We start from the raw sequence: 24,986 nt of genomic DNA, 5'->3' as shown, positions 1-24,986 counted from the left end.
AATGACATCAACAGACTGCAGCGATTCACCACATTCCAGAAGCTACTTTGAACATAATGCAAAATAGTGCATCAACATCTTCTGCCCAATCTGATAGAATTTTGGCAAAACTGTGTAGCAACAATTGCTTCATCATAAACTGCCGTCCTAGCTCCTGCGAAAAGGGATTACCCTGCTATGTATAATTAGGGCAGCGCAAAAAGTTGTTTTGCACAAGCATTTCTATAGCCAATTGGACGGATGAAATTTACATATGCTTAATAATTTTACGCAAAACAGCCTTCAGACTTTCCCTATTAATTTCATCGTCTTTTGAATTATGAACATATTTACATCATAATGGTTTTTTCGTTGTAAGGCTTTCTTTTTTAGTTGATTTTCACCTAGCAAGACTTATCGTAGATGGCGTAATAAGTCACACTCGGACAATGTCGGGTTATACTGCTAGTTTAATATAAAATACTGGTTTCAAAAATTAAACATTTAAATTTCTTTTTAATTTAGTTTTCAAAGTTGGGAGTAAAACAGCCTAGGATGGCATTTATTGATTGGTGGAAGCATTTATATATCTGACTGAAAAAATAAAGGGAATTGGTGTTAAGCTTTTAACTTCCTAGATTGGAAAATTAGGAAATTTGGATTATATTAATGTAGTTAATGTTTAATTTGAATTAGTACATTTCAGTAATTGCAGGGAACACATAGGGGAGGATAGAGTGCACCGCTGTGGAAATACAGCCAAAGGATATATGGTAAAGAGTTTCATCATAATTACTGTGCGAGTTTTGAGGAGTGAAACAAGAGTAAAATGAATAAAATGGAGAGAAGTGAAGGAGAGCCCTAGAATATGTGCCATATATGACATGTATATGATCTATTTCAACTAAGCTATTTAACTTTCCTTTCTCCATTAACATAAGTATATATTTTTATAACATTAACTATGTTATAAAAATATATACCTATGCATCCAGTCCTCCTAAAGAAAAACTCTATTATCTCAAGAATTAGTTCTACATCTAACATTTCTAAAATGAGGAAAACTACTTATTATAATACTCTCTCTCTCTCTCTCTTCCAGTGTAGATTCTAATACTTCCTATATGAATAACATGATCTCAGTGGTATTAAAACTTTCTTTTGTTACCAAAGCTCCCATATCTTTAAGTCCAAATCTCTTTCCACAAATCCTTGGACTTGAAAATAATCATACTGATCTGAAGCATCACTGGCTGTATCATATTACTTGATGCTGATAATACTCTTTCAGTTTCAAATGTCAGTAGTATCTCCCCATCAAAAAAACCCCATTTTTTTCTCATTTATGATTTTCTTTCAATGACAACCACACCACACACTCTTCTACCCTTACACTTTCCATTCAAAATTTTCTCCTACGTTAAAATGAACACCACCTGCTTATTATCAATTTTTACTTCACATCTGCCAATAGAAATCTTGACAATTTAATCATGTTTAAAGTCAACAAAATATAAGTTAAAATTGGATCCTTTTACAAACTTTAGCGCTTAAATTGGGTTTCTGTAATAATTAAGACAAATTTCCCATAAGACTATAGCCAGAAGTTCTGGAACATATCCATGACAATTATATAAATTGAGATCTGTATAATAAAGTTTCTGTTCAAAACTTCAACACTAATATTTGATTTGAATTTATGGACCTTGAACATTAAGGTGTTTTAATTACTTGGCTATCTGTCTTCAATTTTTATTGAATATAAATACCACTTGATTCAGGTAAGAATACTAAACAAACTATCTCAGTCCTTTCCTAAATAAAAATTTCCCTATCATCAGCATCAACATCATCGTTTAATGTCTGCTTTCCATACTAGCATAGGTCGGACAATTTGAAAGACGACTGGCGAACAAGATGGCTGCACCAGTCTCCAATCTGATCTGGCAGAGTTTCTACAGCTGGATGCCCTTCCTAACGCCAACCACTCCGAGAGTGTAGTGGGTGCTTTTACGTGCCACCGGCACGAGGGCCACTCAGGCGGTACTGGCATTGGCCACGCTCAAATGGTGTATTTTACATGCCACCTGCACAGGAGCCAGTCCAGTGGCACTGGCAATGACTTCACTTGAATATTTTTTCACGTGCCAGTAAGGCGATGCTGGTAATGATCACACTCAAATGGTGTTTTTTATGTGCCACCGGCACAGAAGCCAGTCAGCTGCACTGGCAAAGATCATGCTTGGATGGTGTTCTTAGTGCTCCACTGGCACGGATGCCAGCCATCGAATTTGATTTTGATTTCATATGTCTTAACAGGTCTTCACCAGCAGAGTTTAGTGTCCAAAGAAGGAAATGTATGCATAAGTGGGCTGGTTACACCCCTGGCATAGGCCACAGGTTATGGTCTCAATTGGCTTGTCAGATCTTTTCAAGCACAGCATATTTCCAAAGGTCCCAGTCACTAGTCATTGCCTCAGTGAGGCCTAATGTTCGAAGGTCGTGCTTCACCACCTCATCCCAGGTCTTCCTGGGCCTACCTCTTCCACAGGTTCCCTCAACCGCTAGAGTGTGACACCTTTTCACACAACTATCCTCATCCATTCTTGCCACATGACCATACCAGCGTAGCCATCTCTCTTGCACGCCACATCTGAGGCTTCTTAGGTCCAACTTTTCTCTCAAGGTATTTACACTCTTTTGAGAATGCACACTGACATTACACATCCATCGGAGCATACTGGCTTCATTCCTTGCAAGCTTACGCATGTCCTCAGCAGTCATGACCCATGTTTCACTGCCATGTAGCATGGCTGTTCATACACAAGCGTTATGCAGTCTGCCTTTTACTCTGATTGAGAGGCCCTTTGTCACCAGCAGAGGTAAGAGCTCTCTGAACTTTGCCCAAGCTATTCTTATTCTAGCAGCTACACTTTCAGTGCACCCACCCCTGCTACTGATTTGGTCACCTAGATAACAGACGCTATCAACTACTTCTAGTTTTTCTCCCTGGAATGTGACAGAAGCTGTTCTCTGAACATTTTCTGTGTTTATAGAACCTGAGCATTTGCCACATACAAAAACTATCTTCTCAGTTAGCCTTCCTTTGATATTGCTGCACCTCTTATGTGTCCATAGGTTACACTGGGTTCATCTTATGGAGTTTCTACCTACACCTTTTCTACAGATTGAGCCAAGCCATCTACCTGAAAGGATTTGTGGTTTGTCTGGCTTCCTACTTATTAGGACTTTGGTTTTAACTAGGTTGACTCTAAGGCCCTTCGATTCTAGTCCTTGCTTCCACACCTGAAACTTCTCTAGTTCTGATAGTGACTCAGTAATTGGGGCATGGTCATCAGCATAGAGGAGCTCCCGGGGCATCCTGTCTTGAATTACTCTGTTATCGCCTGGAGTACTATGATAAATACGAGTGGCTTGAGGACTGAACCTTGGTGGATCCCTACCTCTAGCCGGAATTCTTCACTGTACTTATTGCCAACCCTTACCTTACTGACAGCGTCCCTGTACATGACTTGCACAGCTCTCACTAACCATTCATCTATCCCTAATTTCCTCATTAACCACCAGATAAGAGATTGGGGGACCCTGTCAAAGGCTTTCTCCATGTCAACGAAAGCCAGGTACAGAGGTTTATCTTTGGCTAGGTACTTTTCCTGCAGCTGTCTTACCAGAAATATAGCATCAGTGGTGCTTTTCCCTGGGACGAACTCAAACTGCATCTCATCTAAACTGACTCTCTCCCTAATTAGTTGGGCTATGACCCTCTCCATGACTTTCATTACCTGATCTAACAACTTGATACCTCTGTAATTATTTGTATCTAAAGTGTCACCCTTACCCTTGTAACAGTTGACTATGGTGCTGCTACACCAGTCATTGGGTATGACTCCTTTGTGTATCACCTGATTAACAATATGGGTGACTAGGCTATAGCCGACACTGCCAGATATTTTGAGCATCTCTGCAGGGATTCCTGATGGGCTAGGGGCTTTCCCTGTCTTCAGACTCTTAATTGCTTTATCTACCATGGTACTATCAACTCGGATAGCTGGTCCCTCTGTTGGGTCGACATTTGGCAGACTCTCTTTCTCCCATTCATTCTCTTTATTGAGCAATCTTTCATAGTGGCGTCTCCAAACCTCTTTCTTTGCAGCCTCGTTTAGTGCAAGTGAACCATCATCCATGCGAACACATTTCTCTCCCACGACATGACGATTATCTCTCATACACTGTCTTGCAACATGAAATATCTCAAGTCTTTGGTCCTCATGGCACAAAACATTGGCAAATTTTTTTTTATCTGCTTCCCCTCTGGCTGAATAAAACTGTCTCCTAGCTTCCCTTCTGGCAGTCTGATAAACTTCCCAGCTACCACCGTTCTTCAAGTCCTTCTAAGCCTGTTTCTTTTCTGTAATAGCCCTGTCAACAACATTGTTCCACCACCACGTTATTTTGGGTCGAGAGGGGACTTTGCACCATCCACAGCTTGTCAGTGGCCCTCAGCAGGTTGTCCCATAGAAACCTCCAGTTGTCTTCCACATTGTGTGAAGCTATATCCCCTTCTATTTTGTCAAAGGCCTCGAGTAATGTCTCAAAATGTCTGTTCATTCGCAGGTTCTTTAAGGTTCCAGACCCTTCTCCTCCATGCTGGTCGTCTTCTGAGCATCCATTTGGCCCTGATCCTGAAGTCGCTAACTACTAGTCTATGTTGTGGGGTACATTTATAAAAAATCTGCTTTTCAGATGACAAGGGTATGAGAGATAGTAGAACCTCACATTATCTAGCAATGATGTTGTAAAGTTAGTGCAAAATGCTTTGCAACATAAAAAAAGCATCCAAAATATTTGCAACAGATTTGAACTCAAGGCCACTGCAGTGGCAGTTCAACAAGGCAGTCCAACAACTTATCTAATTAGCTGTTTATCTGAAGTTCCAAGAATTACTAGAAATATTCTGTGATTTTCTTCCTACCTACATTTTTAACTGGATGTCAATCTCACAGACTTAACCAAACTAGGAGGAACTGCACCATTTCCTCAGACAAATGAAAAAGCAGATTACAGAAAATGTCATAAAATTAATAAAAGATGGGTCAGAGAAAACATGGATAAAGTAACAGTATTATCATCAAATTTAAAGCTGCGGGCTGACAGAATCATTAGCACACAGGGCTAAATGCTTAATGGCATTTCATCCATCTTTATTTTCTGAGTTCAAATTACACTGAAGTCGACTTTGTCTTACATCCTTTCAGGGTTGATAAAATAAATATCAACTGAACACTAAGGTCAATTTGTGTCAAAATTTAAAACCAATATTATCACTGGGTTTACAGTTCACCAATAAATAATTAAATGAAATTTATACTCTCTAAAAATAAACAGCCATCTTTCCCTTTTTCTGGCGAGGATGTAGTCAATTTGGCTAGTGTGTCTGCCAGAATGGTAGGTGACTAGGTGACTGGCAGGCTTCCTGAAGTTAGTATTGCAGACCATAAGGTCATTTGCATCACAGAACTCCAGCAGCCTGGTTCCCTCCTCATTGCAGGACCAAAACCATAGCCTTCATGTACACCATGGAAGCCCTCTGCATGTTGTCCAACATGTCCATTGAAGTCACCAGCCACAAAGAGAAGGTCCCTGTCATTCGTCAACATGGTGGTCTGCAAGAGGGTGTCATAAAATTGGTCTTTCTGTCCATCAGGTAGCCCCAGCTGAGGAGCATAGACCGAGATAATGGTTGCTAACCCTTGATGAAGCACAAATCTAATCTTAAGTATTCTGTCACATACTCTGACTACCTCGATTACCTTATCAACTCATTTCTCTGCAAGAAGTATACCCATGCCCCGACCCCGTCAGTGTTCCCTGCCCAGAAAATCTTGTACCTGTGTTCTTTGCCTGTGAGGAACCTAGCGGAACCTCCTCTCCACCTTACTTCCCGGAGGAGCACAAATCGACACATCTCCATTCAATCATCTGAACAATCTCACCAGATCTACTTCTCAGTGTGCCGACGTTGAGAGTGCCAACCCTGAGGGTGTAGGAGGTGTGGGCCTGTGAGAACCTGGGTTTGGAGACAACAGCGTCATGTATCTGAAAAGAAAGCTCGCATTTGGCGGAGTTCATAAACAAACAATAGCCTTCGATTCAACCTGTATACATTACACCATCATATTTATGCACTATATGATCACTACCTTACATAGGAGATAAACCCTAAGTAGGGGTGGGGATGGCGTAAAGCCTTTAGAAGTGTTCATGGGAGACAACCAAAGGATGACAGAGGATAGGAACTTCCGGTACAGGTGGAGGGGATGGGAGGGCAGGCATACTGCAAACTAGCAAATTTAGATGAGAGCATCTTCTGGATACTTATTCTTTCGGCAGAGGTATTAAAATCGAGTAGGGGAATCCAAGTGCATGCGCTAGTTTATATAGGGTGGGGGTGGGAGTGGAGGAAGTCTTGGCAAAGCAAGTGGTAATCAAAAGTGAGACAGACAGAGTGAGGCAGAGAGAGAGAAAGAGAAAGAGACAGAGTGAGGCAGAGAGAGAGAGAGAGAGGGGGTGCCAGAGTTAGAGTGGTCGGAACACAAGGGAAAAAAACATTCTTTGGAGATTTGGGTAGCATAATTTAATGAAACAGCAAATGTCGATAATAGTAAAATAGAACTGAAAAATCTTAGAGTTTTTGGTCAGCCAATCTATGACAAAATTATAGAAATAAGTGACTGTGTGATAAACGTGAATAAATGTATATGTTACGCTTCAGGAAATGCGTGAACTAAGGTTATCTTAAGGCAACAACGAGGAAGACGAAACTATTGAAACTATATTTACATGTTTACATGGTAATGAAATAAACAGAATAATAAAAGGAACTAAATAAGGAGTTTATGATCTGCGCAGAAATAGAAGAGTAGATGAATGAGGTTGAAAAGACAAAACTTCTTATCTGAGCATCTTCTGAGATTTATATCCTTTGGCAGGGGTATTAAAAATCGAGTAGAGGAATCTGAGTGCGTGCGTTAGCTTATATGGGGTGGTGGTGGTGGTGGAAGAAGTCTTGGTGAAGCAAGTGGTAATTGAAAGAGAGACAGACAGACAGAGTGAGGCCGAGAGAGAGAGAACTCCCTGACTTTGCTTATACTAATCATTTTGTACTCGCAAATCATCAATTGTGTGCTGTGCAAGGCTTGTTAATACCCCTTGGAAATACTGTAGTCACAGGTTGTTTGTTTATCAGTGCAAAAAAATTGAGAATATGATCATGAATGAAGATGAAAGTCAATTGCTGATTTGTTCCAATGATAGCACTCAACTCAAGGAAGTCAGTAATTCCAAATATGTTGCTGACAGTTACAAAGACTGTATGACATGCAAAAAATATCCCCAAAATATCAAGCACCAAAATGTTTGTTAGTTATGTATTTCAAATTCAATAAGGCTAGCCTTCTTCAGGGTATAAGTAGAGAGCATTCTTCTCTATATGGCCAAAATCTAGATTATGAAGACGTTTCAACAAAGCCTGATAGTACATACATCAGTTTTCTCATGAGTTCAAATGATTGAGCACAAAACCCATGTCAGTGGCTTTGCTGATCACTGCTATTGAGCTGAGCACCAGGCCATGTCATATGTAGTATGTGGGATACATCTACACCCTAACAGAAGATGAGGATCACTCAGCTACATTGGTATTATTGACAGAAACATGCATGAAACTGAAGATCAACCAAAGTTAAGTTAATAGTTAAACACTTCTTGAAGAAGTTTGAAATAAAGTGAGTAATATAGATAATGTAAAACTATAAAATTTATTTGAATCTATATAATATACTTACAAGTTAGCTTTTGCCTTCTGCTTTAAAAAGAAAAAAAACATAAGAAGAAAAACTTAAGTAGATCTGTTTATTAAACAAGGAATTATACTTTCATATTTTTTCAAATATCAAATAGGTTTTTCTAGTTATTACATCTTGTATGAAGTCTCAACAATGTACTAACATATACTCATTGTTTTCATATTTCATAGTAAGAGTACTCTTAGCAAAATGTGGATTTTACTGATTGAATACACCAGAAGACTTTCATTTGTTTAAAATTGTCAAGAAACACTGTTTATCTTCAAGTCACCATCAGCTATTTTTGAGTTAAAGTTATGAAAGAAAATGTCTATGGTAATAAACACAAAACAAAGTGCCTTCTTTGGTCTTAAAATTGTGAGCAATAGCCTCATCAGATGTTTGGTTCTCAAGGATCAGTGAATCAATCTACAATTCACATCAGATAAAATATTTCAAAAAATATATGACATACACAAAGATATTCTAACTCTTATATATTGAGGGAACACATTTCACTAGTGTTGTTGAACCAAAGAAACTCATTTAAATTATTTATTTTAGATACCTCCATTACTATTACTAAGTTAATGAGCTCTAGTAGAAATATTAAAAAAATTCAATATTTATATACTACACAGACAACTTTGTAATGAGCAAAATGATATTGTATTTACATAAAGTCAAATAAAAAGTAATGAAATTAAATCTTACCTTACGTTCTGTTGAATCAGAATAACAAAACCAATATTATCCATTTGTATTTAAATGAAAAGATATAAAAAATGTAACATATTTTAAAACATTTGAAAGAAAGCATTATTTTTTTTTACTTATACTAATGGCAGTGCCCAAGCATGGTCACAGCCTTGGGCTGGAACACATAAAGGAATAAAGGAATACTACTCAAATAAGATACTGCCTTTTCATTATCAATGTAAAGTTTCACTAGCATGTTCATTTTATAGGAAAACAGTTCTTGATTCATCACACTCTGTGACCTTACTAATGACAATGTGCTACTTATGTGCTTTTTCTATCCTAGCACTCATTTCTTGAGTAAGAAATGAATGTTAGCATGGAGGAAGCACATAAGGATTTTGTAATTCACTCCATTGTTACCCAGAGTTTAACAGAAACATACTTTAGGTATATGCATATGATCAGCCAGACAATATTGTAAATAATAACAGAAGATATCAGCTCCATATATTACTTTGGACGGCTGACTCTCATTGGTTAAGGTTGGTTAAATGATAAAATTTGTTACAAATTTGTAGACAGTAAAGCTTATGTTGCTCAGGGTGCTGTGGTGTTGAAAGAGGCAACTAAGTTCAAATCTATCATCTTCAAGCTGGTTGAAACTGTCTAAAACTGATTCTTTGTGGGTTGTGGCTTTAGAGTGACCAAAAAATTCCAGAAGTACCATCCTCTAGTAGCAGCAATTAAACAATATCATTGTTTTCCAGTTAAGAGATACTCAGGCTGCTTTGAGACCTAGAACTTTTCAGGGTGACCAGTTAATGTATAGAGTGGCCTATTCATAATACTCCATGTTACTGGAGAGCATACCAGTATCTTATCCTTAAGTATCCAGCTGATATGTGACAGAGATGTAGCATTTTCCCTGTTCTTTCATCAGAATGACTGAAGATGCTGAACAAAACAACCTTGAAAATGTTTATAGTTAACCTCACATAATTCTATTTAATATTCTCTTGGAATGTCATGGTTTCTCAGCACACCATTTCCAAGAAGCAGTGCAAAAACAGAGAGATTTTAGTAAGTATACATCAGCTTTAGAGCATTTGCAGTTGCAGTATTTGATTTGGGAGGCAATGTTGTAAATACATGAATAGCTAGTCTTAACATGGTGTGAGTGGAAAAGCTTATAGTATTTGTAGGAAATTATGGCTTATTAAAGCTAGGGAATTCTTAGCTATGTATTTTCTTGATTCTACTCAATTGTGGGGTGGATAAGATTCTATTCATGTAGACTAGTTTGCTACTTAAGCTGCTCCTAGCTAGTTATCATTATAACAGGGTGCTGTTCTATCGAAGACCTCTGCCCGTGAATAGCTCAGGGATCCTCCAACTTATACAAGCAAGAAGGTTTCTAATTATGGCTGGCAAGAGGCTATAATTTTAGTGGATGACATCTATTACAATTCATATATGTGTCTGTGAAACTCTGAGTAACAATAGACTGAATCAACTCTACTCATATATACAACGTTATTTACTTTCATTTGTGCACATGTGTGTATGTGTGTGAATGTATGTGTGTTTGTATCTGTGCATGTGTATGTGTGCATGTCTGCATTATATATGCATTGAGTATGTGTATTTGTGCCAGCTTTATATTTTCACTGGTTTAAAAACTGGTGGTTTTATACCTTGTACCTTAGTGGCTTGAAAAAAAAGAGATTAATAACATAAATTTCAAAATGGAAATACGCTGGAATTCATATAACGGTTTAAGAACTTCTAAAGGCTGCAGTTTAATGAGTGAAACTAGTAAAAGAAAAATAGTAATAAAATAGACTCTGAATTTGCATCTTATTAAGTCAGCACAAAATTAGAGGTTTATAAGTTTATAAGACACTTGTGATCTTGTCTACATCTTGCTGCAACTATTTAAAAATGTTTCCAGGCAGAACAATTTTTTCCAACTCAGTTTCTCTATAATAAAGTAGTGATCCATACAGAGATTAAACTGAGAACCACTTAGCACAATGGAATCAAGAGCTATATTTGGAAACAAATATGAATTTTTCTCTGAGTCTAACATTTTTATAAAAAATCTGCTTTTCAGATGACAAGGGTATGAGAGATAGTAGAACCTCACATTATCTAGCAATGATGTTGTAAAGTTAGTGCAAAATGCTTTGCAACATAAAAAAAGCATCCAAAATATTTGCAACAGATTTGAACTCAAGGCCACTGCAGTGGCAGTTCAACAAGGCAGTCCAACAACTTATCTAATTAGCTGTTTATCTGAAGTTCCAAGAATTACTAGAAATATTCTGTGATTTTCTTCCTACCTACATTTTTAACTGGATGTCAATCTCGCAGACTTAACCAAACTAGGAGGAACTGCACCATTTCCTCAGACAAATGAAAAAGCAGATTACAGAAAATGTCATAAAATTAATAAAAGATGGGTCAGAGAAAACATGGATAAAGTAACAGTATTATCATCAAATTTAAAGCTGCGGGCTGACAGAATCATTAGCACACAGGGCTAAATGCTTAGTGGCATTTCATCCATCTTTATTTTCTGAGTTCAAATTACACTGAAGTCGACTTTGTCTTACATCCTTTCAGGGTTGATAAAATAAATATCAACTGAACACTAAGGTCAATTTGTGTCAAAATTTAAAACCAATATTATCACTGGGTTTACAGTTCACCAATAAATAATTAAATGAAATTTATACTCTCTAAAAATAAATTTTTTGCATTAAGAAATGTTTCAAAGAAGCAGAACAACATCAAATTTGTAAAGAAGAAACATGGTTATTAAATTAATTTCAGTATTTTTGGTAATAAACTATTCAAACCAAGAAGGATGAAAGCCAAAATCAACCCCATCATAATTAATCATTTAAAATGTTCAGAAATTGATATCATAAGGCATTTAACAATATCACCAATCTACTTCTAGTAACAAAACAAAATAGTTAATAGGAAGCAGTATGAATAGAAATAATAAGCTAGCCATCATACTCAACATTTTTATTTCAGCTTTCCAAGCTGGTATGAATTGCATGGGTCATTAATAGTTTGAGTTGTCTTTCATAGACTTATGGCTGTACATGTCATTTTGCTCAGTTTTTATGGTTGGATGCATTTTCCATCACCAACCACTTTACAGAGTGTACTGGCTCCATTTTCCATAGTACAAACACAAGAGAGATTGAATAAAGGGACTTCAGAACCTTACATATTTTCTGCTCAGTTTGCCAACCCCTTTACAAGACATAGTGGGTGCATTTTGTGGTACCTGCACTAAGAAGAACGTCTCACTCACCTAATACCTTGAAGGTGCACAAGTTATTGGGTGGTACCGATATAGGAAGGGTGATGTCTTGTACACAGTACAATCTAGAATGTATTTAGAGCCTAGACATATAGACCAGAGATGAGAAACAGGTGGGAGCAATACTAGCAGTGAGGCCAAAAGTGGGTGCAGGGAACATGTAAGTACCAAGAGAATGATGACATCAGAAAGGCCAGGATGAAAGAAAGAATGGAGCAGTATGATGTAAGTGGGCAAAGTTATTTAGAACAGCAAAAATGGACAAAGGTAAAGATGGATGAAACAATCAGAGGTATAGGAATGACTAAAAGCAATCTCTTATATATTGGCCTGGTGAAGGGATGAGGATGGACCACTGCTGTCTCCAACACATATGCCTAGTGATGGGTGAGGGAGCCAGAGGGATGAGGAGGACCAATGATGTCTCTTATACATATATCTAGTGGAAGAATAAAGGTGGATAGATGAGATGGATGGGCAACAGGGTGTGTGGTAAGCTATATAATCATCCAAGGGAATGATAAATCAAAAGATATATTTGAACCAAAAACCAAAAACAAAATATTTCTCACTCAAATAATTTCTTTTCTGCATACAGTACTAAGATTTTATTTTCACTGATAATGAATAAGTAGAAATTCCATACTGTGTACTCTGTGATCTATGGGTGCACAAGAAAATAAGTGGAAACAAAGATAGGCTGGCAGTGAATACATAATTTTCCTGCATTAATTGTAGAGGAGTGGTGAACCCACAAAGTATCAGGAAAATAAATTTTTTGCAAAGTTCAGAAAGCTCTACAGAAGTACTTCATACCTTCTATTATCTAGGTGACCCAAACAGCAGTAGGGGAGAGTGTTTAGAAAGCATAGTTGCCAGAATTTGAATAGGGTGGAAAGAATTCAGGCAGCTAATATCTCTCTGTTAACGAGAGGATTCTCTAAGTGAAGAGTAAATTGTATGATGCAAGTGCATGATCTATGATGCTGCATACTAAGATGTAGGTACTGAATGCAGAACATGTCTAAAAGTTAGAAAAGAAACAAAGCAAATATGAATGATCCTTTGGATGTGCAATATTAGTATAATCGAATGACAAGGTACAGATGAACTGAGAAAAAAGTAGGTATAAGAGGAATCAAATATAGGGTACAAGAGCAATGACTATGTCAATATGAACATATGATGGGTAAGAAGATGAAAAGTGCATGAAGTGCCAAAAAATTCATGTGGAAGAAACCAATGGAGGAGGAAACTAAAGAAGACATGAGCAGAAGTGATCTCAGGAAGGTCAACCTCACAAAAGTGCTGACAAAGGAATGCAACAAGTGGAAGAATGTTGTGTTTAACCTATGCAAGGACTTATGCAAACATGTTAAAACGGATGCATTTAAGTGGACTGAATCATTGAAAGTTAAATATCATTTCAAAAGAAACAGTCATAGGATAAGAATTATGGACCCTTCAACTGGTTGACTGACATAACTAACAGATATGGTGCTTATAATACATTATATATGTTATTAGTTATATAAATCAATCAGTAAATATTTTCATACAAAGGAAAAACAGAGCAAAGCAGGGATCTATAATATAAGTAAAGAGCAATAACATTGGCTTAGGAAGCAAAACACAGTATAAGTAGTATAAAAATGTTTAAAACTCAATCATTATTGAAATGCACACATCTGACAAATACATTTGTAAGCTGGGAAGCAGATAGTTTAATGACAAGAACACTTATTAACTCTATACTTTAAATTGTCTATTCTTGTCATTAAACTATTTGCTTCAAGCTTACAAATGTATTTGTCAGATGTGTGCATTTCAATAATGATTGAGTTTTAAAGTATAGAGTTAATAAATAGTCAAAACAACAAACTACTCATTACAATTTAAAAAAAAATAAAAGAATGAATACTAAAGAGTAAGCAATTTAAAGCGAAAGGTTAATACGAAACCAACAAAAACAACAACATACTAATGAAAGGTAGAGGAGGAATAAGGGCAGAGTCAATACTAATGTTTGAAAGTAGCGTTTTTCCTGAAAGTAATAAATTAAAATATGTAAGAGTATAAAATACATAAATATCAAGCTAATCAGACTATATAATGTTTTTACATTCATAAATACTTAAAATTAGATTCTGTTGTTTCTGGAAAGTCATTCTCTTTTGGTGCCTTATAATTTAACACACTCACCAGTAAAATTTCTACTTATTTCTTTTTTATTTTTCTAAAATTTTTGTTGCGTCTTCTGGCTTATCATTAGACACAACAGAATATGCTTCAACACACGAACTCACATTAAGAATTTAGCAAACCAAATCCAAAACCGAAATTAAATTAGATTATCTGTGTTTTTCTACTAAATATTATTGAGTGAAGAAACATTTTAAAAACTAGCTACAGGAAATAATTACATTGTATGGGAAAAATTCTATAGTTGTTCTATAGCAAAAAATAAGCTCAATTTCCTAGAAAGTAAAATGAAATAAAGGATTTTTAAAATATCAACAAATTTGAACTATGGTGGAAAAAATAGATATGATGAAATATGACTTTCTGAGAGATTTGAAGAGAATGTGTCATGTTCAGGTGTTAACAAATAGCTCTATCTTTAACAAATAGCTGAAATAGTTAACAAATAGCTCTATCTTTAACTAGTTTGTTTTCATATAATGATCATTTCACTTTATCCTATTGTTACATGTTTAAGAAAAAAACTCTTGAACAAACTTTTTAATAATAAAGAATTTTTGGAACTAAGGAGGTCAGATATATTATTCATCATCAAATTGCTAACTATCGAAAAAATTAGATTTTTCAAAGAAGGCAGGTCTGCCTTTGGCCTAAAAAAAAGGAAAGTAAAGTAACAATTAAGAAATTTACAGCATAACTCAAATCTCTAAATGATCAAACATTATTCAGTAATGTTTGACTATTTAGAAACTTATATTTTATTATGTAAAAAATAGGTTGGGTCAGAAAGATATGATTTAAATAAACACTTTAAATTAAATATAAAATATAATACTAAATATTGTTTATGAGCAAATAGTAGTAATCCTTTATCTTCCATGATAATTTTTTGTATAACAAGTTCTGGTGTATGTTTAAATATTTGAAACATTTTAAAAGTTACAACAATGTTTTGCTAAATAATTGATAAATTATATGTCAAAGAAAATATAAGAAAAAATAAAAAATACAACTCTGAGAAGGGATTTCAGGAAGTGGTCTGGATGTTTCACTTTCATTATCTGAATCACCATCTAGAAAATAAAATCATATAGATGAAAACCAAAATAGCTAGAAAAAATTATGGACTGCAATGGATAGTTTATAGAATATGTTTTATCAGGAAGACACAGTTAATATTGAGAATGAAACAGGCCTAGAAAATGTCTACAACATAGACAATTGTAAATATTGTTAAAACTGTGGTAGTGGGTGGTTGGGAGCTGTATTATTTGGTCTGGCCATGTGATTCTCCCACATAAAACCAATCAATGATATTTAGTTTTAATGAATCATATTTGTTTCCATATTGATATTACAAGGGTTACTTGCCAAAGGCTGTTATGCTGATAGCCAGCAGCTAGTGTGTGAGAGGAGAAAATGTTATGTTTGATGAGAGGTGAGGAGAATATTATGTATGGCAAGAAATGAGAATGTTATGTCTGGCGAGAGAGTTTTTTCAGCATAAGATTTGCATAGTTTGATCAAGAAGACATCTGCTCTCCTCTTGAATCCTCTACCTTCTCTTGAAATTCTGCCTGGCATGTCTCATGTATCTTCATTCATGACCATATTTTGGTGGGAAACTGTGTGGAAATTTCCATTCAAATCATGCATTCATGCAGATGCATCTGAAATATGATTGACTGAAATGTAGGTTAGCATCACCCGATATGTCATGGATATCATCCATTACAAGACTGACGTGGTTTCAAATGCTAACCATACCTACAGGTATTCCCCTGCCAGTGAGTTCATTGGAAGACAAGTGGACAAAAACAATAGAAAAATGTATGTGCAGGTTTGAAGCTAAAGAATGCAGAAAAAGACAAATGTTCTTAAATGGAAATATTCATGCCAAAAATTGGTAGCAATAATCATTATAAAGCAAAAGAACAATGTGTTATGTATGCATAATACTGGCATAATACTGGCAAAGATAAGTCACCTTGGAAAGTATGCATTAAAATTGAATGTAGGCCTAGAATGAAGTATTATGCAGAAAGATATCTGCAGAAAATTGAAGGGCTGAAATGCTGTTAATAGGAATAAAGAATGTAGGTAAACTTGTACAAAAGATAATATACACAGAATAGAAAAAAATGTGTACATGAATAAAGACTAAATTTTTAAATGCTAACTGGCAATACAGCAACTAGACAAAAAACAATTAATTGTGTGTGTATACATGTATATTGATATCTGACGTGCGTGTGTACATTTTGTATGGGAAGAATGTGTGCGTATACATGTGCATTAGTATCTTTTGTGTATATGCATATGTATTTGGTATGCATATGTATATGCATACCTGTGGTATTTAAGCATGTGTGAGCATATCTAGTATATAGGACTGGTGTGTGAGTATGTGTGTGTAATGATGTTTTGTATTTGGTGCTATGTAGTGACAACATTGTCATTGATGGGAGTAACCAGATTTGTTGTTAGATTAAGATTTGGTGGTACTGGGGAAAGAAAGAAAGAAAAGAAATCAATAAAAACATATATACATAAACTTTCAGTAGATATAGATCTTCAACAGAGCTGCCCCTCATAAAAATGAGGAATTAGCAAGGAGCAGATGCACTGAGAAGTTGATATATATATAGAGGACCCAACAGCCCCACATCTGAAGACAATCAGAAAGAGAAAGATAACCTGGTTCGACCCCCTATGTAACCTAGAAGTTTTAACCAGCATAGCTAGGACCTTCTTGTTGATCAAGAAGCATTTTGTAAGAAGCTATTAGCGCTATAAGCTTTTCAACTCATACAACATCAAAGAAAACTACTCTTGTTTAAACAACATCACTTCTAATATCACATGATACAAACACACAGTCTCCAAACCCAAGCTGCAATGAAAACCTTACCAGCCACCATCTGGAAGAAACCTTCCTGAAAGGCTGTAGTCTACAAGCCCACTCTCACACCATCCAACAGTATCACAAGGCACTACACTGACTTGGTGGTCAATGATTTCAAGAGACAATATACACACACAGCATGTGTATTCTCACAAATGAAGTGATAGGAAAAACTCTACCTCCTTGTCCCTCTTTATCTGAAGACTGTACAGTCTCCAGAATGATTCCCCTAACATTAAATGGAGTATCATCAAGGCTTCACTTTACTCACCCAGAATCCGAAATTGCCAGCAGTGCCTTCACAAAAGACTGCTTATTCCCCATTGATCTACAGTAACCATTAGCAGGAAAAACAAACAGTCTTACTGTTGTCCTCAGCGGTACATCCTCCTGGTGAACTCCAAGTCATTGACTGCTAACAACTCAGATATACAACCTTAGACCTGGTTGCCTCATAAGTAAGGGCAGAGCACTTAACCTCCACTGCCCACACAAACCACAGACTGATTGGTTCATTCTTTTCTGTAATTATCCATAATTGTCTTTATATATATATGTGTGTGTATATATACATACATGTATATGTATATTGATTTCCTTTCTTTCTTCCTTCCCCAAGAAAATCCAAATTTTAATCCAACATATCTGATTATCTGTTCAATGATGCTGTTACCACTGTGTGGCACCAAATACAACACATCAGCACATCACTACCCACACATACTGACACACCAGTCCCATATGTTCACACATGCATAAATACATAAACACCAGAAGTATTCATATACACACACAACAGATGTCAACATACCTGTACCTGTTCATGCAGATACATGTGCACACATACATACACATGCAAATACAGAGATATGCATATGCATGCATAGCTGACTTGTTGGCATGTTTGCACCCATGATACACACATTAATGTACATGTATATGTGCACATACCTGCACACACACACATGTATACACACATCAGATACCAATGTACATGTATAGATGCACATACACTGACACGTACACACTCACACCCATATGTACACACACACTAGATACACGCACCTAAGCACACATGTACATACCCACCAATAAGATAAAGCTGCCAGCTCACGCACACACACAGCAAACAAACATGCACCAGATATGCACATTCATGTGTTTATGCAATAAGTACACCCCCTACATATTAGCAACTGATGTCAGTTGTAACTTTCTCTTCATATTTAGACAATGAGGAGCCATCAACATCCATCCAACCATGCAGTCCTAGAAATAAGAATTTCTATCTCTATTTGATGTCACTATTATAATTATATGGCTACTAATATCAACATGTGATCTGCTTTGACTAGCAGCCTAGTCTCCAGTAGCCATCTTGAGCTTTCTCCATTTAAAGGCCTAAGCCTGAAGAGCTAAGTTTGTTTTACAAGTCCATTATACTTTAAGGTGTATATATATATATATATATATATATATATATATATATATATATATATATATATATTATATTTAAGGATGGTCATCTTTTGCCAATAAATACACAATATGTATTTGATCTTCACTTTATTATTATTATTCAGTAGTTTTATTTTTATCACCTGCTTTCACTGCACTAGCGAGCGCAGCTCTATGTGCCTTGGGTATGTGCTGTGGTTTGTTGTGGTGCTCTTATTTTCATTGAAAGTGCTTTACGTAGGATATGCATGGTGTCTAGTAGCAAGTCTTGGTGCTTTGACTATGTATTTGTCTGAATGGTTTTTAATCATACCTAATGCACCTATCATTATAGAGATTGTTTCTGTTTTTAGGCTCCACATTCAAGTTACTTCTATTTCCAGATCTTTGTATTTTGAGAGTTTCTCCATTTCTTTTAGAGATACATTGTCATATGTTGATATTGATACATCAATTAGAAGGCATTTCTTTTCTTGGTGATCTTTGGCAACTATATCCGTTCTATTAGCCTTGATTTCTCTATCTGTGTGATTTGGTATATCCCAGAGTATGGTTGCTTTGTCATTTTCTGGAGTGTGTCTATAGCATCTTTTTTTCTATTCTCACCACATATTCTACAGTTACTAGCATTTTTCTTTATTATGTGTTTCTGGTGATTTCTGGTGGGGAGGCTTTGATCTTGTGCAGTAATTAAAAATCCTTCAGTCTCTGCTTTGAGTCCTGAGCTTCTCAGCCATTGTAGGGATTTTATTTTGTTTATTTCTCTTCTGTTTAGCTTATTGCAATATTTGCTATGTAAAGGATTTTCTTGTCATCATTTTATCATGATACTTTGTTGTGCAAGTTTTAGTTTCGATTTCAGTTGTTTTATAGCTTTTCTTGTTTCCTACTTTTTCTTCATAGTTGTCAGCTACTATGACTTCTTTCTAGTATTTTTTAACTTCCTTAAAGACAGAAAACAGATTTTTTGTTTAGCTTGTGTTTTGTGGATATTTGTACCAGTTTTCATTACTTCTAAATTAGGCATTTTTGTTATCCTATGGTTATTTTATAATAGTTTTCTAATTGTATAAGATTATTACTGCTATGATTATTATTACTATTATTATTAGTTTATTTGTTAATGTTCTTTTGTCACATATTCTGTGACCTCTTCGGTGACTTTCTGTCCCTTGTGTATCCTCTTCTCTCTGGTCTTGTCCTGTCTATTCCATTCTGTCTTTCTGTGGTATGTATCCCTATTTGCACATGTGTTTATGTCTGTGTCTGCATGTCTATGTGCATGTGTGTGTATATGGGTTTGTATATTACACTGTTTGTACCTGTGCCTTTTATTTATTTTTTCTTATAGTGTATTTAGTTGTCCAGTTGTATAGTGTGGTGGAGTGGTGGGATGTTATTACTCCATTCATGTTTTCTGCTGAGACTTGGTCTATTTTCTACCATGTGTGTGGATCCCATAATCTGTCTGAATGTTGTGCCTGTTCTATGTGTCAATAAGATCTGAACATCTACTGAGCCCACATGCTCTAATTTAGCATGTTGGTATATAGCACTGGCAAGCTTTTCTCCTCCTTTAGTTCCCTCATCCTCTCACCTATGTTACATACTGTCTCTCCAATGCACATCATTGTCCTATTTCTGCACCATCCCACTGTACACTTTATACTATACTACATTCCGAGTTTTACAACTTATCTGTGGGCATACTCTACATACTATACAGTTTTTTACCTGTACAGGAGGTTCTACAGATTAGGGATTTTATGGGTGTTCCTCGCTTTTATACTACCATAGTCTGTAGATTCATCTTATTTAAGGCTTTTCTAAAATGATACGCTAGGTTGCTTCCAGGTATAGCATTGATGAACATGACATTCTGGTACTTTTGGTTGTCATACCATGAGTTGGTGTTACCTATCTTTCTCTCAATCATTTCTATACTATTCCATGATTTACTCCTGTAAGGCAGACAGGTACCACTGTCATCATTCTCTATGAAGGTCTTGAATTTTGCCATGGCATCTTTGTATGTCTCCTTGTCTGTACCTAGAGAACTGCATGAAGTGGATGAAATGCTGTATGTGCCTCTCTAATTCCATTGGGTCACACATGTGGGACACGTTTCTCATGACACTTATCAAGACCACTATTAGGATATTGAACTTAGCATTGCTGTGTACCAGTGGACCAGATATTTGTAGCTATGTGTTAGGCATAGCGTGAATGGAAGATTTGGACCACAGTTCTGGGTCTAAAACAGGTAGTCTGTAATTAGTGTGCTTACTAAGATAAACTACTGTTATATTAATACAATGGTGGATGGAGTAAGCTATTTGCTGGATGCTCTCCATGGTATTAGCTTCTTCTTCATAGATATTGTTTATAGAGGTGCTTTTGTTACTGTGTTGATGTGAACATAGTGAGAAAACATAGTTAAGACTATGGAGGTCATAGCTAACCATTCTTTGAGTCTATCCCACCATATCATAGAGGTTTACTCCTATTTACTCCATAAACAGGAGTCAATCATAATATCTGTTTCAACATGATTTCACATCAAAAATCTTGCCAAGTACATACATAAATACATGTATCTGAGTGTTTGTCATCATCATCATCATCATCGTTTAACGTCCGCTTTCCATGCTAGCATGGGTTGGACGATTTGACTGAGGACTGGTGAAACCGGATGGTAACACCAGGCTCCAATCTGATTTGGCAGAGTTTCTACAGCTGGATGCCCTTCCTAACGCCAACCACTCAGAGAGTGTAGTGGGTGCTTTTACGTGTCACCCGCAGGAAGGCCAGTCAGCTAGTACTGGCAACGGCCACACTCAAAATGATGTATTTTCTGTGCCACCCGCACAAGAGCCAGTCCAGGGGTGCTGGCAACGGTCTCGCTCGAAAATCCTACGAAAGCCAGTCAGGCGGTACTGGCGACGGTCACGCTCAAAATGGTGTATTTTATGTGCCACCCGCACAAGAGCCAGTCCAGGGGCACTGGCAACGATCTCACTCGAAAATCCTACGAAGGCCAGTCAGGCGGTACTGGTGATGGCCATGCTCAAAATGGTGTATTTTATGTGCCACCCGCACTGGCAGAATTTCTACAGCTGGATGCCTTTCCTAACACCAACCACTCTGAGCGCGTAGTGGATGCTTTTACGTGCTACCGGCATGAGGGTCAGTCTTCCGGTACTGGCAACAGCCAGGCTCAAATGGTGTTTTACGTGCCACCTGCACAGGAGTTAGTCCACCGGCAGTGGTAACAACATCGCTCGAATGTTTTGTTCATATGCCACCAGCACAAGTGCCAGTAAGGCGACACTGGTAACGACCACACTCAAATGGTGCTTTTTACGTGCCACTGGCACGGAAGCCAGACAGCTGCTCTGGCAGTAATCCCGCTCCGATGGTGCTGTTAGCGCTCCACTGGCACGGGTGCCAGTCATCGTATTTGGTTCCATTTCGATTTCACTTGCCCCAACAGGTCTTCGCAAGCAGAGTTTAGTGTCCAATGAAGGAAGGTTGGCATGAGTGCCGGTCGTCGAATTTGGTTTGATTTCGATTTTGATTTCACTTGCCTCAACAGGTCTTCGCAAGCAGAGATTTGTGTCTAAAGAAGGAAAGGATGTATAAGTGGGCTGGCTACACCCCTGGTAAAGGCCACGGGTTAAGGTCTCACTTGTCTTGCTGGGTCTTCTCATGCACAGCATATTTCCAAAGGTCTCGGTCACTAGTCATTGCCTCGGTGAGGCCTAATGTTTGAAGGTTGTGCTTCACCACCTCATCCCAAGTCTTCCCGGGTCTACCTCTTCCACAGGTACCCTCAACCACTAGGCTGTGGCACTTTTTCACACAGCTATCCTCATACATTCTCGCCAAATGACCATACCAGTAAAATCGTCTTTCTTGCACACCTCAACTGATGCTTCTTAGGTCCAACTTTACTCTCAAGGTACTAACACTCTGTCGAGTATGCACACTGATATATATATATATATATATATATATATATATATATATATATATATATATATATATATATATACATACATATATATATGAAAATAAATAAATGAAGTTAAATGCAGGTGTTATTCAAATTCTTTTACTTTCGATACGTTTTGAAGATATCATTGCTATTATTTGAAAGGAATAAAATGGTGTAAAACAATGTAATCTCTTCAGGGAAATGAAGAAATAAAATTCGCCAATAAGACATTTTAACAGAATATGATGGATATGTATAGTGATGAACTGAACGCTATTAAGTTTTTATTTAAAAAAAAACGTTAGAGGATATAACGTCAAAGATAGCCTATAGAAAGAGGAGGAGTAAAGGAAAGAAAAAATCAAAAATCAAATAAATGAGAAGTATATAATGTTATGTAAATTAAATAAAACCCTAAAGTCTTGGAACAAGATATATCTAGTGGAAGTGAAATGAAAGAAAAAAATCACTATTTAAATTATATATAATGGTAGATATCACTTATATAAACTAAAGGTGTGTTTCTGCCAATATTTACATCGGTAAGCACGCTCTATAACCGTGTTTACAAGGGGATTTTGTGAAAAAAAGAATAAAAAATACTTCACAATTACAGAGAAGGCAGAATTTCTTGTTTTTATCGTAAGGGAACGAAATGGAGAGAATCAACCAATCTAAATTAAATTGTTTATTATGGTCTTTTAGATATCAAATTAATTTACTAAGCCCTGTACTGTTACGTTTATTCCTATCCCTAAATGTAGAGTAATGATTGGAAATTCTTTTAGATAACTGAGAAGAAGAACAATCTATATAAAAAAAGTCATCGGTACCTGAAATAATTTTACACTGGTATACAGAGTTTTTAATTTAAGAATTACTTGACATAAACTTAATTCTATTGGAATTGATTTCAGAGACAATAACCTTGTTATTAATATTTCCTTTATCTTCAAAATGTTCCTGACAAAAAGTACAAAAGGTTAAGAATAGTTTAGTTTAGTCTATACACCAGTCTAAAATTACTTCAGGTACTGATGCTACTGGGTTACCTAGATAGAGGAAGCTATCAACTAATTCTGGTTTTTCCCACTGGAGTGTGGCAAAGGTGGTTTTCTGCACATTTTCAGTGTTTATTGCTCCTGAGCATCTGCCACATACAAAAATTATCTTGCTAGTTAGCCTTCCTTTGATATTGCTGCACCTCTTATGTGTCCATAGCTTACACTGGGTATATCTTATGGAGTTTTTACCTATGCATTTTCTACAGATCAAGCAGGGCCATCTACCAGAAGGGGCTTGTGTTTTGTCTACCTTGCTACTTATTAGGACTTTGGTTTTAGCTAGGTTGACTCTAAGGCCCTTCGATTCTAGTCCTTGCTTCCACACCTGAAACTTCTCTAGTTCTGATAATGACTCAGCAATTATGGCAAGGTAATCAGCATATAGGAGCTCCCAGGTGCATCCAATCTTGAATTCCTGTGTTATTGCCTGGAGGACAATAATAAATAGGCAGGGGCTGAAGACTGAACCTTGGTGGACCCTGCTTCTACCCGGAATTTTTCACTGTACCCATTGCCAACCCTCACCTTACTGACAGTGTCCCTGTACATGGCTTGCACAAGCTTATACATATATATATATATATATATATATATATATATATATATATATATATATATATATATATATATATATATATATATATATATACACATATATATGCACATATATATACACACATATATATAAACACATATATATATACACATACACATGTACACACACATATATATGTATACAAACATATATATTATTCAAAAGAATTCCAACTCTGTCTGTTTTTTATGTTTTATTTATATTCTTATAAGATTAATGTAGGAAATAGAATATGGAATATATAGTGTATATAGTAAAATGAAATGAAGTATTCAATGTCTTATTGAATAAATGAAATGTTGAATATTAACTACTAAAGACTAGTATACTTTCTTGCTTTCTAGCAGTCTTCAAGGTTTCATCTGACAGGAATACTTCAACACACACACATATATATACATATACATACATACATATACACACATATATATACACATATATATACTCATATATATATATATATATATATATATACACACACACACACATACATATATATATATACACACATATATATCTACACACACATATATTTATACATACACACACACACATATATCTACACACACACACACATATATATATATATACATATATACATATACATATATATATACATATATATGCACATATATATATACACACACTCATATATATACATATATATGCATACATATATATATATATGTACATGCGACAAAGGGACTCTCACTCAGAGTAAAAGGCAGACTGTATGACGCATGTGTATGAACAGCCATGCTACATGGCAGTGAAACATGGGCTGTGACTGCTAAGGACATGCGTAAGCTCGCAAGGAATGAAGCCAGTATGCTCCGCTGGATGTGTAATGTCAGTGTGCATACCCGACAGAGTGTAAGT

The 24,986-nt window shown here is 36.2% G+C and overlaps 1 protein-coding gene across 1 annotated transcript in view; it reads right to left on the bottom strand.

Moving 5' to 3' along the window:
• LOC106882591 (uncharacterized) overlaps positions 1–24,986 on the bottom strand; it is a 342,852-nt gene that overhangs the window by 116,302 nt on the left and 201,564 nt on the right. The window contains exons 7-10 of the mRNA XM_089347102.1: positions 15,102–15,161; positions 13,868–13,930; positions 8,559–8,566; positions 7,845–7,864 (exon numbers count right to left, since the gene is read on the bottom strand). Coding sequence (XP_089203228.1) covers positions 7,845–7,864; positions 8,559–8,566; positions 13,868–13,930; positions 15,102–15,161 — 151 coding nt within the window. The remainder of the gene's footprint in view (positions 1–7,844; positions 7,865–8,558; positions 8,567–13,867; positions 13,931–15,101; positions 15,162–24,986) is intronic.

The sequence above is a fragment of the Octopus bimaculoides genome, chromosome 2 (genome assembly GCF_046866305.1).
Source record: "Octopus bimaculoides isolate indiv1 chromosome 2, ASM4686630v1, whole genome shotgun sequence".
In the NCBI taxonomy this organism is placed as follows: Eukaryota; Metazoa; Mollusca; class Cephalopoda; order Octopoda; family Octopodidae; genus Octopus; species Octopus bimaculoides.
The sequence above is the reverse complement of the archived record's forward strand: the minus strand, read 5'-3'. Positions and strand labels throughout refer to the sequence as shown.